Source organism: Lepidochelys olivacea (genome assembly GCF_965140295.1).
Source record: "Lepidochelys olivacea isolate rLepOli2 genome assembly, chromosome: 2".
NCBI classification, from domain to species: Eukaryota; Metazoa; Chordata; order Testudines; family Cheloniidae; genus Lepidochelys; species Lepidochelys olivacea.
In genome coordinates, this window is record NC_140412.1 from 82,349,960 (window position 1) to 82,371,592 (window position 21,633).

The 21,633-nt window shown below is 40.6% G+C and overlaps 1 protein-coding gene across 1 annotated transcript in view; it reads left to right on the forward strand.

Annotated features, from left to right (window-relative positions):
• NPC1 (NPC intracellular cholesterol transporter 1) overlaps nucleotides 1-21,633 on the forward strand; it is a 51,852-nt gene that overhangs the window by 27,520 nt on the left and 2,699 nt on the right. The window contains exons 10-23 of the mRNA XM_084621447.1: nucleotides 595-695; nucleotides 2,823-2,925; nucleotides 4,265-4,454; nucleotides 5,091-5,273; nucleotides 6,118-6,232; nucleotides 7,372-7,499; nucleotides 7,598-7,738; nucleotides 10,000-10,089; nucleotides 10,293-10,483; nucleotides 13,245-13,360; nucleotides 14,192-14,321; nucleotides 14,801-15,001; nucleotides 16,937-17,168; nucleotides 19,692-19,805. Coding sequence (XP_084477573.1) covers nucleotides 595-695; nucleotides 2,823-2,925; nucleotides 4,265-4,454; nucleotides 5,091-5,273; nucleotides 6,118-6,232; nucleotides 7,372-7,499; nucleotides 7,598-7,738; nucleotides 10,000-10,089; nucleotides 10,293-10,483; nucleotides 13,245-13,360; nucleotides 14,192-14,321; nucleotides 14,801-15,001; nucleotides 16,937-17,168; nucleotides 19,692-19,805 — 2,035 coding nt within the window. The remainder of the gene's footprint in view (nucleotides 1-594; nucleotides 696-2,822; nucleotides 2,926-4,264; nucleotides 4,455-5,090; nucleotides 5,274-6,117; nucleotides 6,233-7,371; nucleotides 7,500-7,597; nucleotides 7,739-9,999; nucleotides 10,090-10,292; nucleotides 10,484-13,244; nucleotides 13,361-14,191; nucleotides 14,322-14,800; nucleotides 15,002-16,936; nucleotides 17,169-19,691; nucleotides 19,806-21,633) is intronic.

Consider the following 21,633-nt stretch of genomic DNA (forward strand, 5'->3'; position numbering starts at 1 on the left):
TCCTGGTTTATTTGATAGAATGCCATCTGTGTGTGTACTTTTGATTGGTAGTAGAGCATCTTTTTCCTGCATTTCCATGTCTACCAGCACTCCAATGGGGTTTTTCACAGTCATAGTGATGGATGCAGCACCAGAGACTCATACAGAGGCTTGAGCAAACCCCACCACCTGGAAAAAATGCAAGATGATATTCTGCTTCAAATCAGCAACATGAGGATTCCTGGCTTATTTCTTCAGGGCATTAAAGAGAGAAAAGTGTTTTTCTAAAGTAAAATATTTTTGTACTAGCAATTTTAAAAGGCTTCACCTGAGAAATCTAGTTGTTTTTTGAAGTTTTTTTTTCAGCTTAAAATGTTTTTAAACCACAATAAGTAATTTACAGATAAGCTTTCACCTTTGAGTTTACATCACAAAGCAAGCAAATTTTGTGTTCAGTTTACAAATGTAGTTATTGCTCTGTCACACCAATACCCAGCATAATCGCTGTAACACTGTAAACAATATGTAAGTGTACAAATTTTCAGTGCTGCTTTGCACTCCCAAATATCAGATTATTTAAAAAAAAAATCAATAAATTGTGAATATATTTTGCAGGGCCCCAGCATCTCTAAATGATACAAGTGAGCTTCATGATCCCTGTTTAGGAACATTTGGTGGACCTGTCTTTCCATGGCTTGTGTTGGGAGGATATGATGGTAGGTGTAATTGCAAATAGAGCTGGAAATATTGTTCATGTACTTAAGGTCGATTACTTCTTAAATTAGATCACTGTCTTTGTTTGTAGGTTTGTACAACTTGTACTCTGTTCCCTTTGTCTCTTCACCTTTGTGAATGCCTTCTGTTTACTTGTAAAGTTCCATGGACATCTTATGGTGCTGTATAAATGTATTCCAGAGAGTTGGGGTCTGGTGAATTGCCTGCTTGCAAGAATGATGAGATAGTCAGTCATGTGAGGATGTAATGACTTTCTCCTAGATTTCACCTGGGAGGGATGGAAACAAACTGTTTCAGAAAGACCATTAATATTGTGGCATATTACTAAAAAAAAAAATTAGTTCCTGCTAAATATTCAGAACAGAACATACTCTGTGTCCCCCAAGTTCCACCTGTCCTGTGAAAGCTCTGTGTGTGTGTGTGTGTGTGTTGGTTTATTGGAAATATTTAAAAGATTCAGAGGGAAGAAATGAAATAGACAAGAGTTTGAGGGATGGTAGGATGTGCTCTGGCTTTTTGGATCACTTAGAACAGAGCAGAGGAGATGGGGTAGCAATGATGAAAAGTAATTATTTTAGGGAAGTCTTTAGATACTCAGGACTGGGAGGAGTGGGATTATTTTTAAAATGAACACGATATGGTGCCTCCAAAATAAAATTTGACCTCGTTGACCTTGATAGTGTCCCTTTTGAATATTTAATGTGAGTGATTGGGTAGGGTCAAGGTGAATCTAATCACAGTAATTTCAATCAAAAACATATTACATGTGATCAGTGTTCACTCTGAGAAACTTCATGCTTTCTCTGATTGCCCAGTCTTGTTCCATTTAAATAAATGGTAACTCATTGGAACTTCAGTGCTAAGGGATCAGAGTTTGTGTACAAGTTAATTTCACTTGTTACTTTGATTTTTTTTTTTTTAATTGTGGCATAATTTGAGAGGGGTGTGAACAGGAATGCTCATCTCTTACACACTAGATCAGGGATGGGCAAACTTTTTGGCCTGAGGGCCACATCTGAGTATAGAAATTGTATGGAGGGCCATGAATGCTCATGAAATTGGGGGTTGGAGTGTGGGAGGGGGTGCAGGCCCTGGAGTGGGGTCAGATATGAGGAGTTAGGATATGGGAAGGGGCTTCGGCTAGGAGTGCAGGGTCTGGGATGGGGCTGGGGATGAGGGGTTGGGGGTGCAGTATGGTGCTCTAGGCTGGGATCAAGGGGTTTGGAGGATGGAAGGGGGATCAGGGCTGGGGCAGAGAGTTGGGTTACGGGCGGGAGTCACAGGTGCAGGCTCCAGACAGCGCTTACCTCAAGCAGCTCCCGGAAGAAGTGGCACGTACTCCCCTGGCTCCTAAGCGGAGGTGCGGCCAGACAGCTTTGTGCGCTGCCCTAGCCGCAGGCGCTGCTCCTGCAGTTCCCATTGGCCACGGTTCCTGACCAATGGGAGCTGCGGGGGCCACGCTTGGAGCAGGGGCAGCATGAAAAGCTCCCTGGCTGCCCCTACACATAGGAGCCAGCATGGGGTACATGCCACCACTTCCAGGAGCCATGCGGAGACACGTGGAGTGGGGCAAGCCCCTGACGCTGTTCCCTGGCTGGAGTGCCGGAGCAGGGAAAGCTCCTGGTCCTGCTCCCCGGCAGGAGTTTGAGGGCTGGATTAAAACTTCTTTTGGGCCGGATGCGGCCCCTAGACTGTAGTTTGCCCACCCCTGCGCTAGATATATAGGCACAATATCAATTGCTTTATTTAGGTTATGAATGACTTCAGGATTACCTTTCTTTATGATATCACACTTAGCCAGTCAAGAATATTTCTCCTTGGATGAACTCCAAAATTCTCATCCGCCCATGTGTCCCTGCAGACAGTTTCTCTGTAATAGTTTATGGGTGTTCCTGAAATCTGAGGAGTGGTTGCAGGTGACTAAACAGATTGGATTCAGTGGGATGCCAGAGACCGGAAATGAGTTGCTTGAAACAACATCCCATTAAAATCAAAGAGAGAACTTTACAAGAAGTCCCCCATCTTCTTCACAAAGAAAGATCTGTGTCATGTTTTCATAGTGGGTTTTAATGTTTTCTCCTTCCAACCTCTTTCTTTTTTACATATAGATGAAAACTACAATAATGCTACAGCCCTCGTTATTACCTTCCCTGTCCACAATTACTACAATGATACACACAAGCTGATGAGAGTTCTGGCCTGGGAAAAAGAGTAAGTTTCTTGTAATTAAGACTAGACTGTGACAGTTGGAGTAACCTCATTTTTTCTCTGAGCTTAGCAGACTTCACAGCAAAGACGACAATGTTCTAAACATGCACTGAGGGTACAGAATGCTTCCGTGTATAAATTTGAAGTGTGACATTGATTTAGGATTGACTGTGCCAGTGATTGTACAAAGCTGAATCAAAAATATAAACTTCCACTTCTGTATAACTTTTTGTTTCTGATGAGATCCTTGTTTGGCACATAAACCAAGAGTTGTATCTCTGTGCTCTTGTCAGCAAAGTGCTATCCGGCAACTGAGAAATCCTTGTGAAAACGTTTATGTAGGTCTCACTGAAATAACTTTCTCAGTTCAGACTCTTTCACAAGTAGATTTACTTCAGTAGTTATAGCAATCGATCTTGTGAATCTTTTTTCAATTGCCTGTATTTGAAATTAAATTAGTCTTGTTTTCAAACTCCAGAGAACATTGCTCTTCTGTTTCTTTGTAGAGACTCACTTTCTCCTTGAGTAAATAAGTCATTGTCACATCAAGGGACTGAGATTGGGTTTACAAAAACAAGTATCAGTTCTGTATTGCAACTTACTCTGAGAGAGAATAAGCTACAAGAAAAGCATTCCTATATTTGTGGAAGATGAGCTGGAGACGGTTGGGGTAGAGTGCACTTCTAATTGGTGTCTAATGGTTTAGCATCATAAACTCCACTCAGCTGCATGTTTCTGGGCTGAGAGGAGAGCAAAGGGCTTGTCTAAACACGTTGTACTCCTCTAAGTAGAAGTGAGATGTTAAACCAGTGCAACTTTGTGTAGGGGCACTCTTACATTGGCTTGCACCTGTAAGCCAGGTTTAAACCAAAGTGATATGAATGTCCACACACAAAGTTGTACCAGTTTTGATAAATTGGTTTAACATCACATGTTTTGTTTTAAATTGATGCAACTGTGTGTAGACCTGTCTGAAAGGTAGGTATTTGGTGTTAGGAAATGATCCAAAGTTTTGGGATGCAGATCTGTCATACACTTATTTAAGTCATGCCCTCCACTCATTCCACAGCACCATCAGTTACGTGGAAGTGTTTCAGATGTTCACCATGATAAAAGTGGAAGATCTAGAGAAGTGTGTTCTTAAATACCATGTGCTCTTGTGCGGAAGCGGTTATAGCCTGCTTAACATTAAAGACTTACCTTGATGTTTTTAAACCTTTTCCTACCATCTCAACTCTGTCTTTTGATGGGTAGGTGTACTGTATGTATGTTTTGAAAAAGATGTGGTTTCTTCTTTTTCTTAGCTTGGTGTTTTTAAGAAAACATTTGCTTTTCTTTTCAGGTTTATCAGCTTTGTGAAAAACTACCAGAATCCAAACGTAACCATTTCATTCTCTGCTGAACGGAGTGTTGAAGATGAGATAAACCGTGAAAGTAACAGTGATATCAAGATTGTTGTAATTAGCTATGCTGTCATGTTTCTGTACATCTCAATAGCCCTGGGACACATCAAAAGCTGCAAAAGATTTCTGGTATGTTTAGTTTATGTTGAAAATAATATCATAATCATAACTTCTTATGTGTGTTTGTGTGTATAGCACATAGCGTTTAAAATAAGTTAGAACACTAATCTTTGTAACACATTTATTTTGTTAAATAGTCTAATCTCAACTTTAACTAGTTTTCATGATCAGTATTTTAATATCAGCTAGTGGTGGTAGCATTATTATAAAGCATTCCTAGATTTTTGTTGTTTGTCTTACCAGAGTGTTCTGGGTTACAAACGGCTTCTCTTTTTCGAAGAAAGAGAAGAAACTAGGAAATCAGTGTCGCACTTGATCCCCTTTCCTTCCATCACCACATCCCCCTTTTAAAAAAACTTTTTTGTCATTAAATAAGGCATTTTAAGTCATTCCTGAACCAAGGCCTTTCAAATTAGGTGCAGTTTTGCTCTTCAGTTTCAAATAACATAATCCTGAATGTTTAAAAGGGGCCATACTGTAGGCAGCCTCAGTGTAATTAGTAAAGCTACTTATTTTATCATACAAGTCAAGAGTTTACTCCTAGATTGGGAGATATGTTCCAAAATATTCTGGTTGGAATGGCTTTGACGGATGTATTTTCATTACAGTTAATATTGTGTGTGTTTGTTTTTGTTCATTTGTCAGGTGGATTCAAAAATCTCTCTGGGCATTGCAGGCATCCTGATCGTATTGAGTTCAGTAGCATGTTCTTTGGGTATCTTCAGCTATTTTGGAATCCCATTAACATTGATTGTTATTGAAGTCATTCCATTTTTGGTGCTGGCTGTTGGGGTAGACAACATCTTCATTATAGTTCAGACATTTCAGGTATTATAATGATCTCTTTTGTGTTTTTAATGTGTACGTACTATATTAGCTCCTACTTTAGGGCCTCCATCCTGTGAGGTGCTGAATACCCTTCTACTGAATGCAGTAGAAGTTGAAGGTGCCTGGCACCTTGCAGGATGAGGTTTGTCCTGAGAGTTGATTTGTGGGAGAACAGCAAGGATGATATTTATTTAGTGACTTGCAGTTTCTCAGTGTAAAGAATGTTGCTGATGCAGCTCTTTTTTTTCTTTTGGAAGAATTAAAATGATTTTTGGCCTCTAGACTGTAAATTATAGGCAGAGATACGGTTCATGGCCTCACAGCGGTGAAAGATTTCACCATCATCTCACACTTTTTACCATCACCTTGGTAGACTGTAGGTGAGCTGGATAATTGGGCTGAAATAGTGTCTGTTTTTATGTAATATTGAGCATGAGGACCATGCTTTATAAAATGTGGTGGTTAATCCATTTTCTAGCTGACAGTTGTCTCCAAAACCCACCAGAAATAACTGGCACCCTTGTGGCATCTCAGCAAAGACCAAGCATTTGAATGGGAGACTGAATTACCCTTTCATCCCTATGGGCCTTCTAGGTTTGGGTTGAAATGCGTTGCTAGGGCAGCGTAGTGAAGCTCATGCTGTGGCTGCTCAGGCTTTGTAGCTACTCAGTGGGTAAAGACAGCTTCTGTCTCGATGACTGTCACTCTAGCACACTAGAAGCACTGACTTACTATAAATACATAACATTGACTTGACATGCCTTTTGTTCCATACTTTTGAGAAGTTTCTCTGAAAATATACTACTTTAATCCCTAATGAGTGAATTACATTTCCTTAAAACAGAGAGATGAGCGTCTTCCAGGTGAAACTTTGGATAAGCAGATCGGCAGAATCCTAGGAGATGTGGCTCCTAGTATATTGCTCTCATCTTTTTCAGAGACGGTAGCATTTTTCTTAGGTAAAAATTTAGTCTTTTTTTCTGTGCTTAGAGATTTTGTACTATACTTATTGCTGTGTATATTATTTATTCACTTTCATCACCCTCTTTGTACAATGCTTAACCAAATAAGAATGTTCACTGTATTGCCTAAAAAAGTACATCCAAGGAACTAAGAGATCTCTACTAACAGTGAAATGAATCTAACTCCACCTCTGTGAGGTAGGCATTAGCCCCAATTTCCATAAAGAGAAACTGCGGTGTGCATGATTCAAAGTGACTTGTCCATGGTTGTACTTACAAAACACGGCAGATTTAGAAATAGAAGTGACAAAATCTCCCACTGATTAGAGAAACTGGCTAGATGTACAGTTGATGGGAAAGTGGGAAGATAGGAATAAGGAGTCTAGAAATCTCAGTCTTAAAGAACTTAGATATTCCCCCTCATCACAAAACCCCCATTGAGTCTGGCACAATTTTATAGTCTTCTCCAGCACTATAACAGGAATGTCTTGGCTGGTATAATGGGATATTTCAGCTCCTATTTTAGGTGCAGCCACAAGATTGTATTGTGAAGTTTCCAGTGACTGCTAGCAATATGTCTGATTCCCACTAGTGCTTTGCTTTAATCAGCATAAATAATAGACTAGAACAGGCATTCTATAGTGTCTTGCGTTGACTGCTGAGAGGGGAGACAAGGAATATCTTAATCATGTTGATGGTATTCTGAACTAGTTTTAATCCATGGTTACTTGCTGAATAATTACATCTGCCTGTATGGTACTGGAGTGGATTTTAACAAGGTGTTTTTGAAATAACCTTTTATATGCAGACCCCAAAGTGGTGTTCTGGCATCCAGGGATCAGTTGGATTCAAAGAAGAGCTAGCTGTGCCCCACTTACCTTCCTATAGCAAATGTGGGGTGGAAAAGAGGGGGTGGCATATAGAGCTGCCTTAGCAGTTCCTATGCCACTTGATTTATCCCCCTTTTCTGGGAAAATCATCCAATGGCATTAGGTAGCCTTGCACTGGCAACTCCGCTCCAGGGCTGCTCCAACATACTGGTGGAGAAGGTCCAGTCTGTATGTTTGTACATATCATTTGGGGATTTGGCCAGGCCTAATGTCCTGACCATCCTTTCGTTCTCCCCCTCCTCCCAGGGACTTTGTCTACCATGCCAGCTGTCCGCACTTTCTCCCTTTTTGCTGGAATGGCTGTGTTCATAGACTTCCTTCTTCAAATAACCTGCTTTGTAAGTCTCTTGGGATTGGACATTAAGCGACAAGAGGTGAGTCCATTCTAATTCCAATTCAATATACTGCAACTTCTGCACACTATTGGGTGGTGATTGCATTAATTCTAATATGACTCGGTTTTATTTTCTAGAGAAATCAAATGGATATTCTGTGTTGTATCAAAGGCCAGGAAGAAGAAAGCAGAGTCCAGCATTCTGAGAGCATCTTGTTGCTGGTCTTCAAAGACTTATATTCTCCATGTCTGCTTAAGGACTGGATGCGACCAATTGTGGTGTGTACACCTTCACTTTTTGTGAGACTTGACCAAGAAAATCTTTTTGAACCAAATACAAATCATCCAAGAAAACTCAGAACTGTCTTAAAGACAGAACTAATGTTTAATTTCTACAGTATTACATACTTTTTCCAAAAATAATTGTTGCACTTAAATTACTTGACTATAAATATTTAGTAATTTATATTAGATGCATTTTTAGTAGGGCTGTCAATTAATTGCTATTAACTCAAAACATTAATTCAGAGATTAATTGCGATTAATCGCAGTTTTAATCACACTGTTAAACAATAGAATACCAATTGACATTTAAGTAGTTTGGATGTTTTTCTACATTTTCAAATATATTGAATTCAAATATAACACAAATACAATAATATAAAGTGTAGAGTGCTCACTTTATATTTTTATTACAAATATTTGCAGTGTAAAAATGATAAACAAAAGAAACAGTATTTTTCAGTTCACCTCATACGAGTACTGTAGTGCAATCTCTATCGTGAAAGCGCAACTTACAAATGTAGATTTTTTTTGTTTTTTTTGAGTGCAGTTATAGAACAATGTAAAGCCACTTGGTCCTACTTCTTGTTCAGCCAATCGCTATGAGAAACAAGTTTGTTTACATTTATGGGAGATAATGCTGCCCACTTCTTATTTACAATGTCACCTGAAAGTGAGAACAGGTATTTGCATGGCACTTTTGTAGCTGGCATTGCAAGGTATTTATCTGCCAGATATGCTAAACGTTCGTATGCTTCATGCTTTGGGCACCATTCCAGAGGATATGCTTCCATGCTGATGACGCTCGTTTAAAAAAAAATAATGTGTTAATTAAATTTGTATGTCTCCTGCCCTGTGTGTTACCTGCATTCTGTCATGTATTTCATGATATAGCAGTCTTGGATGATGACCCAGCATGTTGGTTGTTTTTAAGAACACTTTTTCACTTCAGATTTGACAAAACTCAAAGATTTGAGATTTGTAAAGATAGCTACAGCACTCGACCCAAGGTTTAAGAATCTGAAGTGCCTTACAAAATCTGAGCGGGACGGCGTGTGGAGCATGCTTTCAGAAGTCTTAAAAGAGCAACGCTCTGATGCGGAAACTACAGAACCCAAACCACCAAAAAAGAAAATCAACCTTCTGCTGGTGGCATCTGACTCAGATGATGAAAATGAATATGCGTTGGTCTGCACTGCTTTGTATTGTTATCGAGGAGAGCCCATCATCATCATAGACACATGTCCTATGGAATGGTGGTTGAAGTATGAAGGGCCATATGAATCTTCAGCATATCTGGCACGTAAATATCTTGCAACACCGGCTACAACATTGCTATGCAAATACCTGTTCTCACTTTCCGGTGACATTGTAAACAAGAAGCAGGCAGCATTATTTCCTGAAAATGTAAAGAAACTTGTTTGTCTGAGCTATTGGCTGAACAAGAAATAGGACTGAGTGGACTTGTAGGCTCTAAAGTTTTACATTGTTTTGTTTTTAATGCAGGCATTTTTTATACATAATTCTATATTTGTAAGTTCAACTTTCATAATATAGATTGCACTACAGTACTTGTATTAAGTGAATGGAAAAATAATTTATTTTTACAGTGCAAATATTTATAATAAAAAAATAAATATAAAGTGAGCACTATACACTTGTCTGTGTTGTAATTGAAACCAATATATTTGAAAATGTGTAAAACATCCAATATTTATATCAATGATATTCTATCATTGTTTAACCAAGGGATTAATCATGATTAATTTTTTTTAATCGCTTGACAGCCCTAATTTTTAGTAAGCAGAAGTAAAATAAACATTTTTCTTTTGGATTTGATACTTGAGCCAACTTCCATTTAAACACAATGGAAAGTCTCCCATTTCCCTGAATAGGAGTTGGATTAGACCCTTAGTTCCCAACTTCATTTACTACTGATTGGTTCTGTGATATGGTTAACTGTCAGTAGTTGGCATTCTTAGTCAGTAATATGGTTCTGTATTTAATTTGGGCTTCGATTGTACCTTCCCTCTGAGGTGAAAATAGCTCCTCTTTGTGCTTCTGCCATCACCATACTGCCATCACCATACCATCCAACCTGGTATACTTATTCTGGAACTTCACTACATGGTAGCAATATAATGGATGATTGATTTCCTAAATGAGGAGTATTAATGCATGGAGTCACTGTGTAGGGCTGAAGTCTTTATTTAAAACCGTTCTTGTGTGTCATAAGCTGTTCTTGTCATTTCTTACAGATATCCTTGTTTGTGGGCCTTTTGTCATTCAGTATAGCAGTTTGTCACAAAGTAGAGATTGGCTTGGATCAGTCTCTTTCCATGCCTGATGTAAGTGTTGATTTAAAAAATTTGTGTTTTTTTTTTTTTTGCAGAAGGAAATGATTTAATCAGTACCAAATAATTGAAACACATCACCTATCTCTGACTAGACAAAAGTCATGTTACAATTCCTCAGCATTAACACAGTACAGATGAGAAACATGGACAGACTGAGCTGTTTCAGAGATTTAACTCAAGTTTTCTTTTTTAAGGACTCCTATGTAATGGATTACTTCAAATATCTCAGAAAATACCTGCATGCAGGTCCTCCTGTGTATTTTGTCCTAGAAGAAGGGCACAACTACACCTCTTTGGAGGGGCAGAACATGGTGTGTGGTGGAGTTGGATGTAATAACAATTCACTTGTGCAACAAGTCTTCACTGCAGCAGAAATTGACAGCTAGTAAGTGCAGCATTTTTCTCCTACTGATCTCTAGAGCAGGTAGTATAGCTAAAGTTGCCCAGCACATGCGTGATGGGTTTGGTCACAGAGACCCCCCCTGGGGACTGTCACCTTACATGCTGAATTTACCTCTGAGCTCGTTTTCCCTGCCAGCTTGGGACTCCAGAACCCTGCCTTGTTGAGCCAGACACGCTAGCCTGCTGCAACACAGACCCAGGTCTGGTCCACGCCCCCAAAGCTGCAGACTTTAACCAAAAACTGCTCAGCAGGTCACCTATTTCCAGCACCCAGGCACCCAGCTCCCAATGGGATCCAAACCCCAAATAAATCTGTTTTACTCTGTATAAAGCTTTTACAGGGTGAACTCCTAAATTGTCCACCCTCTTTAACTCCTGATAGAGAAATGTGCGTAGTTGTTTGCTCCCCCAGGTATTAATCACTTACTCTGGGTTAATTAATAAACAAAAGTGATTTTATTAAGTATAAAAAGTAGGATTTAAGTGGTTTCAAGTAATAACAGACAGAAAAAAGTAAGTCACCAAGCAAAACATGCAAGACTAAGCCTAATACATTTAAGAAACTGTTTACAGGTAAAATCTCACCCTCAGATGTTCCAATAAGCTTCTTTCACACGCTAGACTCCTTCCTAGTCTGGGCCCAATCCTTTCCCCTGGTGCAGGCATCTCAGGTGGAAAACAGGGGTGTTCTCATGACTGGCAGCCTCCTTTGTTCTCTTCCACCCTCTTTTTATAGCTTTGGCACAAGGCGGGAATCTTTTGTGTCTCTGGGTCCCCACCCCTCCTTCTAAATGGAAAAGTACCAGATTTAAGATGGATCTCATTACCAGGTGACAGGGTCACATGTCACTGTAAGACCTCATTCTTCATTATCCAGGGGCTGGCCCACAGGCACACAGGAAGGCTTGCAGATAAATAAACCATCCACAACCAATTGTCCTAGTCAATGGGAGCCATCAAGATTCTGAATCACCATTAATGGCCCACACTTTGCCTAATTACAGTAGGACCGCAGTGTTATACTTCATATTTCTAGCTTCAGATACAAGAATGATACATTTATACAAATAGGATGATCACACTCAGTAGATTATAAGCTTTGTAATGATACTTTACAAGAGACCTTTTGCATGAAGCATATTCCAGTCACATTATAGTCACACTCATAAGCATATTTCTATTAAACATTATGGAGTGCAACATCACAATGTCTTATTACAAGGAACACTTCCTGTTTCAGTTGCTTATAAGTTTGCCAAATGCTTGGGCTGAAATTTTCCATGCTGGGATTCTGCCTTGTACTGAACTTTTTGGAAAGCTTTAGCAAAAATGGTTCAGCAGTTTTCCAGAACAAGACTGGGGGGAAAAGACTTAGTTTTACATGTGTTTTTAAAAAACACTACAATTATAGTGCTTCCGTGCTTTGGATCAAGGACCTGAAATTTTATGCGGAGTTTTCTTTGGTGTCAGGGATGTGCCCTCTTGCTGTTCCCATGAAAAACTGAATTTGAAAAATCTTAGTTAAGACATGCTCAGGTAGACTTGTTAGAGCTTGACCGCTTGAACTCATCAAAGATTCCATCTGTACTTAGCATGCTCCAGGTTGTGATTGCAGGGGCTGAGCAGGACTTTTGCTGTAATTGCTGCTGTAATTCATGTGGTGCTGGGCTCAGGAACTGAGAGAGAGGAATCTTTCTCCTGTGCTCTCGATGATTCATCCGCCGGTGCCTAGGCAGTATGGAGGAGGAAGTGGTCTGACTCAAATGCAGTGTGGACAAGAGACATCTGGGACAGTGGTTGTCAACCTTTCCAGAATACTGTACCCCTTTCAGGAATCTGAAGCCTGAGCCCTGCTGCCTGGGGCTGAAGCATGTAACTTAGCTTTGCAGGTGCCCCACCTCGCCCCAACCCAAACCTGTTCTGTGCCCCCTTGGGTTAAGAAACACTGATCTAGATGAGTTGAAGTACCCTCTGGAAGACCTCTGCATATCCCCATGGATATGTACCCCTGGTGGAGAATCACTGATTTGGGGTGTGGTGAAGGGAGTTGATTGGGCCTGGGAGCTTGCGGGCAGGGGAGAGACAGGACTGGCTGGGCAAAGAAACTAGTACTGGGGAGCAGAAGAGTGGGACTGGGATGAGGAGACTGGGGTTTGGACAGGGAGCCTTGAACCAGGGGACTGGGATGAAGAGTCTGGAGTGAGTGAGACAGGGACTGGCTATGTGAGGAGACTGGTATGAGGAGCTAGAGTTGGGGAATGAGAATAGATAGTACTGGGACAGGGACTGCTAGAGGGGACGGGGCAGAGCACACTAGGTATCCCTAGAACACATTCCCCTCCAGTGGTTGGTCTTGAAATGGAACCCAAGATTCCTGTGTCTCACCTTTCGTCTGCTGTCAGCAAAGATCTGTGAAACCCACCAGCAAAATTTCTCATTCCCCTCTAGTGCTGGTCCACATAAAAGATAACCCACTACTCCCATTGGCTTAAGTAGCAGAGGTCTGTGCTGTGGATCTAAAGTTCCAATCCTGATGTTAAACCCCGTGGGTGTCGATGTCAGAATGATGGAATTTTTTTTCAGTGTTTTTTTTTTAAAATCCTAGTTTGTATGTAATTTGCTATGTTAAAAGAACTCTAAAAGTTGTGAAGTTTGAATGCTTTTAAGTAAATGCCAGAATTAAGGTTGTGTCTCTTGAATCATCTGTCTGGTATCTATTGGTATCTATTTTTGTTATGTTTCAGCACAAGGATAGGCTTTCCCCCCTCTTCATGGATTGATGATTATTTTGATTGGGTTAAACCACAGTCATCCTGCTGCAGAGTCTACAACACTACTGGACAGTTCTGCAATGCTTCAGGTACTCTGCGTTTTTTTTCATGTTTCCAGTGTTGCTTTAATCATATTTACAAAAGCTTTTCAAATACATTTTCTTCTAAATAAGGACTTGAATCTACCCTCTTCTTTTAATATCACAGCGTTCAACCTGCTTTGTGCAACTTTTTTTTTTAATTGGCTAGATGTACTTTACTTTCCCATTCTGGAATTATTGCCATTTCTGGAAGGAGACTAAATTTAATGCAGTTTAAATGTTAAAATGCTGCGTTCTTAGAAGATACCCTTTTGGACAATAATGTTCCCAAAATAACTAATTGGCGTATGGACCACTTTGATCCTTATGAGCTCTAGATAATGCAATCAGCAGTTTATGGCCCTCGTGTCTTGAAAATTGCCTGCACTGTGCCTTGCGTGTTGGGATCTGTTGTACGGTACTGAATACAGAACATAGAGCTCAGTAACACTATTTTAGTCTTTGTATTGGACTAGCCTTATCTAATGTAACAGCAATCCCAAGCACAAAGAAATGGGTGTATTTGATGCAGAAAATATAGGACTTAGCTCTGTATTTTGGGTTTTCTCTCTGGATAGAGTAAGAAGAGTAAAATTTTTATATAACTCTTCTTACTCGTGTGTGTGTGTGTGTGTGTGTGTGTATGTATGTATGTATATATATTATATATAATATGAGCTACCTTTATCCAGCAGTGAAAGAATTAGTTCTTTTAGGGTTGGATGAGCCCTTCAGGTCACTGAAGTGAAACTGAGTATTGTACAATGTCCTATAGATGTACCCTTGCTGTCTGGCTGACATTGAGTGCTTTTTATTTCTTTCTGCTTTTGTTTTTTCCAGTTGTCGATGTATCCTGCATGCGTTGCCGTCCACTGACTCAAGAAGGCAAGCAGAGGCCTCAGGGTGGAGACTTCATGAAATTTTTGCCAATGTTCTTGTCCGATAACCCTAATCCTAAATGTGGAAAAGGGTAAGTGCCTATAGACTGAATCAGTTTAATCTCTGTTGAAAATTAGCAGGTGAAATAGGAACCAACAGTGACACTTGTTTATGAAATGTATACCCATCATCCAAGCCTCTGTGGGCACACCTGCATTTTAATTTTAAAAACATACTGAAATACAGACCACCTAAAAACAGAAAATCCTCTTGTGCTCCTATGAGGCAAAGTTGTAAGTATCAGATTTTCTTTTGTCCTAGTTATCTTGTCTGGAACATCCTACCTAAGTGATCAACATACATGATCTCTTGTGGGGGCGCTAGTTAGTACTTTAGGAATATTTTCTGATAACACTGTAGAACCCATGTCTCGTATCATAAGAATTTGCAGATAGTTGGATTTCTCTGCTATTTGAGTTACATTGAGAAATCCTGATTCTTGGCATCAAAATGAAAGTGGTTGATCTTGTTGCTTGACCATGAAGTAATACAGTTGCACTTCATGTACAGAGGACATGCTGCATATAGCTCTGCTGTCAACTTCATAAACAAGAACTCTGATGTTGGAGCTACTTACTTTATGACTTACCATACAGTGCTCAAAACTTCAGCTGACTTCATTGATGCTATGAAAAAAGCACGGATCATAGCAGATAACATTACTGAAACCATGGGCATCAAAGAAAAGAATTACCGTGTGTTCCCTTACAGGTATGTGGTGGATTTTTTTCGCTCTAGGAATGTGTGTATAGTAACTTCGGGGAAGAGGTCGTGGGTTCTGGAGAAAGTGCATGTTGGCTGGATGTATGTATTAAGGGCTGAGGAAGGATCTTAAAGTATTTTAGTTGTTTTTTTTAACTATGATTTAGCAGCTGGAAATAAGGAAAGCCAGCACCATGGGACCACCAGCATATGTCTCTAGGTCCCAGTTTGAGAACCTCTGTGTTAGGGGTTCTACCAAGACAATTAAATACATTGTTGTTCGAAGCCAGTCGCTTTCCAACCTACTCCTGCCAGCGATTCTTCCAATCTACCCCACAATAAAGACAATGTTAGTCTTCTCCAGTTTGCAGGAGTTACCTGTGTGTCCAGTTTTTGCACTATCATCTCTTCGGAGCCATATGTCCTCTGCTTTTCTTTTTCCTATCTGAATCTGTAGAAGGCTGACCAGCCATTCAGGAATTTGTGCAGGTCTTAGGGATTTTCCTTAGATGCCACTATTTCTTCATTTTACCTTCTGCTATTCCCTATCCTTTAAAACCTCTTGGTTTTTTATACTTGTTATACTGAACTTTTGAAAAGTTCAAGTGATTCAGTGCTCTAAATTCTTGCTGCTAATTGTTGCTATCCACTTTTTCCTGACCCTCTTCCTTGATGCTTTTTCTAAACTGTGAGGACTCTTCCCTCATAAACACAGGGATTTTAGAATAAACAAACAAAAAGCCAACTTTTAAATACCCAGAAGAGAAATTTCTTGCTCCTCAGACCTCTTCAAAACAGCTGATGAAATTAAATTGGAATCAATATCTTGCAGTAAAACTTATTCCTTTGACTTTCTCCACCTTAAAAAAAACTTGAAAGAATATGAATGTTCTTAACAATATTAATGTTTCATGAAATTCACTTTTTTAAGGTTTAGCCTATTACCTGTATTTGATATCATCTTTTTACTGCCCTGTTCTCAATTAAAAAAACACTTGAGGAAAATAGTTCTCTAGGATTAAAGAACTTTTTTTTTTTTTTTTTTTTTAAATCTGGTTCCTCTATGGCTATTGTGGAAGTATAACATTGTATAAGTATAAGGTTATATAAGGGGACTTGCTGGATACATTGTATATGAGAGGGCATGCCAAAACATGTTACAAAGTATCTGAGGGAGCACACATAGGGACAGTTAGCTTTTGAATGGAGAAGCAATTAAGATAGAGCCAGCATGTCTAAGAAGCAGGCATCAGAATGGAAGGTGTGAAGTGCAATTAGTTAAGTTAACTGGAAGCTGTTAAAGGAGATTGTTAAGAGTGGCAGGTAATTGAAGATACGTGACTGGTCTCGGGGATCGCGAAGGGTGGTGACTAAAATCTTTTTCTTCTTTTGTCTGTAACTTCTCTGTAACTTGTTCTCCAAAAAACTGTATAAATTAAGACACAAGCCCCACTCGGGGGGCTCACTTCTAAATGTATTAGCAGAGCAGCTTTGCTAATAAAACAGAATGGTCTGATAAATTGTGAGCCTGAGTCAAACTTTGACACTATGTATTCACTTAAAATGCTACAGTGGCACAGCTGTAGTGCTTCGGTGTAGGCACTTAGTACAGTGATGGGAGAGGTTCTTCTGTGGCTATAGCTAATCCAACTCTCTGAGAGGCGGTAGCTAGGTTGATGGAAGAATTCTTCTGTTGACCTACCGCTGTCTACACCCAGGGTTAGGTCAGATTAACTATCTCTCAGGGTGTGGATTTTCATGCACTTGAGAGATGTAGTTATGCTGATGTAACTTTTTTCAATGTAGCTCAGCCCTGAGTCAAGAAAAATAATAGATAGGTGTTTTCTACAAACCTCAATGATTCAAACGCTTATGTCACCAAGAATCATCTCCTAAATAGGTCTAACCAAATGGATGGCTAATGACTGTCTCTTCTTTCCACAGTGTGTTTTACGTCTTCTATGAACAATATCTGACAATTGTGCATGACACCATCTTTAACCTCTGCGTGTCCTTGGGATCGATACTCTTGGTGACGACTGTGCTGCTTGGTTTTGAAGTGTGGGCTGCTGTGATGGTATCCATTACTATTGCTATGATACTAGTCAACATGTTTGGAATAATGTGGCTTTGGGGCATAAGCCTGAATGCTGTTTCACTGGTTAACCTTGTTATGGTAAGGGGTATGTGTATTTGTGTGTGTGTGTTTAAAGGGGCTTTGATGTTCTCAGTGCAAAAGCAATGTACATAGCATGTCCTGAAATCTGTGACTGGCATTATGTTGTAAAACCTGACAATTGTAACTTAATATCTGTTTTGTATAGAAAACTTGCTAAGGGCATGGCTACACTAGTGTGTTTACAGTGGCGTACCACTGTAAACTCTCTAGTGTAGCTGCTTGAAGCCGACAGGAGAGCTCTCCAGGGCTGGAGCACCCACAGAAAAAAATTAGCAGGTGCTTAGCACCCACTGGCAGCCCCCTTCCCCCCAGCACCTCCTGTCTACTGATGGCCATGCTGATCAACTCCTCCCCCACCCCCTCCTAGCACCTTCTGCCCTCTGTGGATCAGCTGTTCTGCAGTGTGCAGGAGGCACTGGGAGGGAGGAGGAGCAGGGACGGGGTGCACTTGGGAGGGTTGGGGGTGGGGCCTTGGGAAAGGGGTGGAGTGCCTGGAACTGAGTGGGAGAGTTGAGCACCCCTGGGGAAAGTTGAAGCTGGTGCCTGTGGGCTTAACTACTCCAGCCCCTGTGAGTGGCAGAAGCTTCGGCGGGAGACACAGCACTGTCCACATGAGCACTTCTGTCAGTGTAACTCATGTTGCTTGGGGTGATTGATTCACACCCTTGAGCAACATAAATCATGCTGATGTAAGCTACAGTGTAGACATAACCTTAGACTTATTCTGACAGGAGTGAAGAGGTTAATCTCTTATATTGCGCTTTAGAAAATTTATACATGTGGGACTTTGCACAGATACTGTTAGAAAGGTAACTGCACAGTGTGAGATGGTGTGTAAAACCCATCTTTTACAGGCAGTGTGCATACACAGAGAAGAACAGAGCTTGGTTGTATCTTCACTAACTTTTCCAAGTAGCAGCCGTGTTAGTCTGTATTCGCAAAAAGAAAAGGAGTAATTGTGGCACCTTAGAGACTAACAAATTTATTTGAGCGTGAACTTTCGTGAGCTACAGCTCACTTCATCGGATGCATCTGTTAGTCTCTAAGGTGCCACAAGTACTCCTTTTCTATTTACTAACTTTTCCATTGTTTCACTACAACTGATGCAACTTCTATCTGTAGTAGCAGTAGTAAAAGCAGGCTGCATATCATGTCATTTAGATCTGGTCTTGTGTGTGCATGCACATGCCATACTGTCTCCACACCATTAATCCCTGCATGATTAAGGTTTTACCCGACTGATGCCTCTGCACACTGGGAACACTACAGCTGCTGATCCAAGGGTAGAAATGCCTGTGGCCAATCTAAGTTAAGGGATACAGTAACATCACTAAGAAAGGGTGTAGTGTAATGGAAGGGGAATGAGTAAAAAGCTACTGTAGGCCTTGGAGAACCATTTCAAGACTCTGGCCATATGTTTTGTTTGCCCTCTGGTGACTGTTTTAGGAGAGGTTTCAGAGTAGCAGCCCTGTTAGTCTGTATCCGTAAAAAGAAAAGGAGGACTTGTGGCACCTTAAAGACTAAAAAAATTTATTAGAGCATAAGCTTTCGGGAGCTACAGCTTGCATCCGATGAAGTGAGCTGTAGCTCACGAAAGCTTATGCTCTAATAAAATTTTTAGTCTCTAAGGTGCCACAAGTCCTCCTTTTGTTTTAGGAGATGCTTTAATGCAGGCTTGAAAAGGACAAACAGTGCCCGAGCTAGCGTCTAGCGCCAAACAGTGGCTGTTGTAAGAGAAATAAATAGCAAATGAGTGAAGGCCCAGTAAAAACTTGTTGGCTTTATTCAATGTCTTATGGGCAAGTGAGAACCAGACAGCCAAAAACTATGTAAACACAGCTCATTTTCTGATGCTTCATGTCTTGTCCATGCTACAAAATGCTGCTGATGGAGTAAATTAGGTGTACAGTTGAAGGAAGACTTTAAAAGCAAAAGATACACACTTATAATGGAACCCTGAGAAGAAAAAGTGCTAGTGAGGGAGTACAATGACTCTTTCAATGCAGACTTACCAATCTCCGTTGGACTTTTTCATAATGCAGTGTAGATACACATAAGATCTCCATGGGTGTTTATCTGCAAATATTGAACCTGTTTTTGGAGTGGTATCAAAATACAGGATCAAATGTCAAAGTTTGTTACATAAGAGAATGTTTCTACAGCAAGACCAGTTGTGTGTCTCTTTCCTCCCCCCAATACAGTCAGTGATCCAGTCACTAGCCAGTTTCCTAAGGGTCAATACACTGGTGCTTTTTACATATTAACTGCTTTAATAAATTATATTTAAACCAGTCACTGAGCTCTGTGCTCATGGTTTTGTCACCAGAACCCCCTCTCAAAATTTGCCCTACAATCTCTGATCCCAGCTTTTTTAGAAAAGTCAAATTGTATGTTTTGACTCTCTTGTATATTTAGACTGGCATCTTGGACAGTAATTTATAGCCTCTTTGGCCCTCAATACGTGGGGGCTGAAGTGATAGCTTGGCACCAAGAAATTAACTGACCTGTTCTTACTTTCAGAGCTGTGGTATCTCGGTGGAGTTCTGCAGTCATGTCACAAGAGCATTCACTGTTAGTGCCAAGGGTAGCAGAGTAGAGCGTGCAGAAGAAGCACTCTCCTGCATGGGCAGTTCTGTAAGTGTCTGTTCCTTTGTAGTAATATGTTCCTTTTGTGTGTGCAGACAAAATGACTTAAACTCAAGTTCAGTGCTTTCCCATCATCACTGCAACTTTAATCAAGTAATACCTTGTTACTTACTAAATGCTTATGTTGTAGGATCCACTTTGCCTGTCATATACTGGGTGTCATTCTGCAATGGTTAACCTTCTGTTATAATGGTGTCAGTCACAATTCCCTACATGAGTCTAGATTTCTGTTATAGGCCTGAAAATAAGGTTTATAACTTCTGATTAGTTTGATTTGATTGTAAATTGTGATGCTTAAAATTGACTAAAACTTTCTAAAATTCATTTTTAAGTGTGACTATTCAGTGTTAGGTCATAGCCTGAAATTTTAAAAATGCTTGTGTCATTTTATTGGCTCAGGTGTTCGGCAGGCATTATAGAACTCCAAACAGTTTCAGCTTTGACTTCTCTTCAATGTAGTTAACCTCTGGCGGTGCTTTCAACCAAAATTAGTTGGAGTATAGACTAAAGCCTGAGTGAAGGTTGCACAGGCTAGTTATGTTAGCTAACACATGGTATAAATATACTTTTTTGGGGTCTCTGTAGTTAGTTGGGTGATCAGCCACACTCATGTTAGTGTCCTTGCTGGTGTTGCATTCCCCCATATGTGTCACTAGGACTTCTGGGAGCATGGTTCTTAGTGCTGCGGTAAGCTGAACTGCTGTGACTTTCCCAATGGATCATGTGAGAAATCTTCTGTCCTTCTGGGAATGCAAAGGGAATTGTTTTCCAGTGCCTTCCCCCCAGCGGTAGAATGGTTTTTCCTGTGTCCTCACGACAAATGGGCAGCTTACCAGCCTGATTGCAAGCTTCACTTGGGCTTGAGTGAGACAGCTAGCCTGTGTTAGAAACTTCAATGAAGTTGGGTCAGATGTCTGTGTGTGGATGGGAGCTGGGTTGGGGACAGCATGAGAGAGAACCTGAGTTAAGAACCTGCAGTGAAGTAATCCCCCCAGAATAACACAAGCTAAAATCTCAGTGAAGGCAAGGCCATTTTCAGTTTTTCCAGCTGTTAGGATTCCCCTCTGCCTTACCTTGACTTCCTTTTTTCTAAGGAAGATGCTCCCTGAATTGGAGCAGGGGCCTGTAGAGGCTTAAATATAATTCAAGCACATGATGATGCTCAATATGAGATTAAAATCAGCTGCCTGTGTCATGATTAAATGGAACCTTCCTGTGGTGATCACACCATGTCACATTGGAAGGGGAAATGGTTGTCAGAAAACCTTTTAGCCAAGTCAAAATTCCCTCTTCTAGTTTTTTGTTTCTGTAACATCTAAATATAAAATGAAATTACTAAGGGGGTGAGAGATGTAGTAGTGTTACAGGGGGATTCTTTATCAAGTGGGACTCCCAGTAGACTAACTTTCTTGATCTCCTTTCCTTTTTTGATTACATGCTCTTTTGAATTATACTTATTTTAGCTATATTCCTATTATCCTTCCTCTATTGCAGGCGTGGGCAAACTTTTTGTCCCGAGGGCCACATCTGGGTATGGCAGGCTATCAATACTCACGAAATTGGGGGTAGGGGTGTGGGCTCTGGGGTTGGGCCAGAAATGAGTTCAGGGTGGGGGTGGGGGGCTCTGGGCTGGGACAGAGTTGTTTGGAGGGCAGGAGCGGGATCAGGGTGGGGGTTGTGGCATGTGGGGGGGCTTAAGGGTGCAGACTCCAGGCAGTGCTTACCTCGAGCAGTACCATGTCCCCACTCTTGCTCCTATGTGGAGGTGCGGCCAGGTGGTTCTGCATGCTGCCCTCGCAGCTCCCATTGGCTGCGG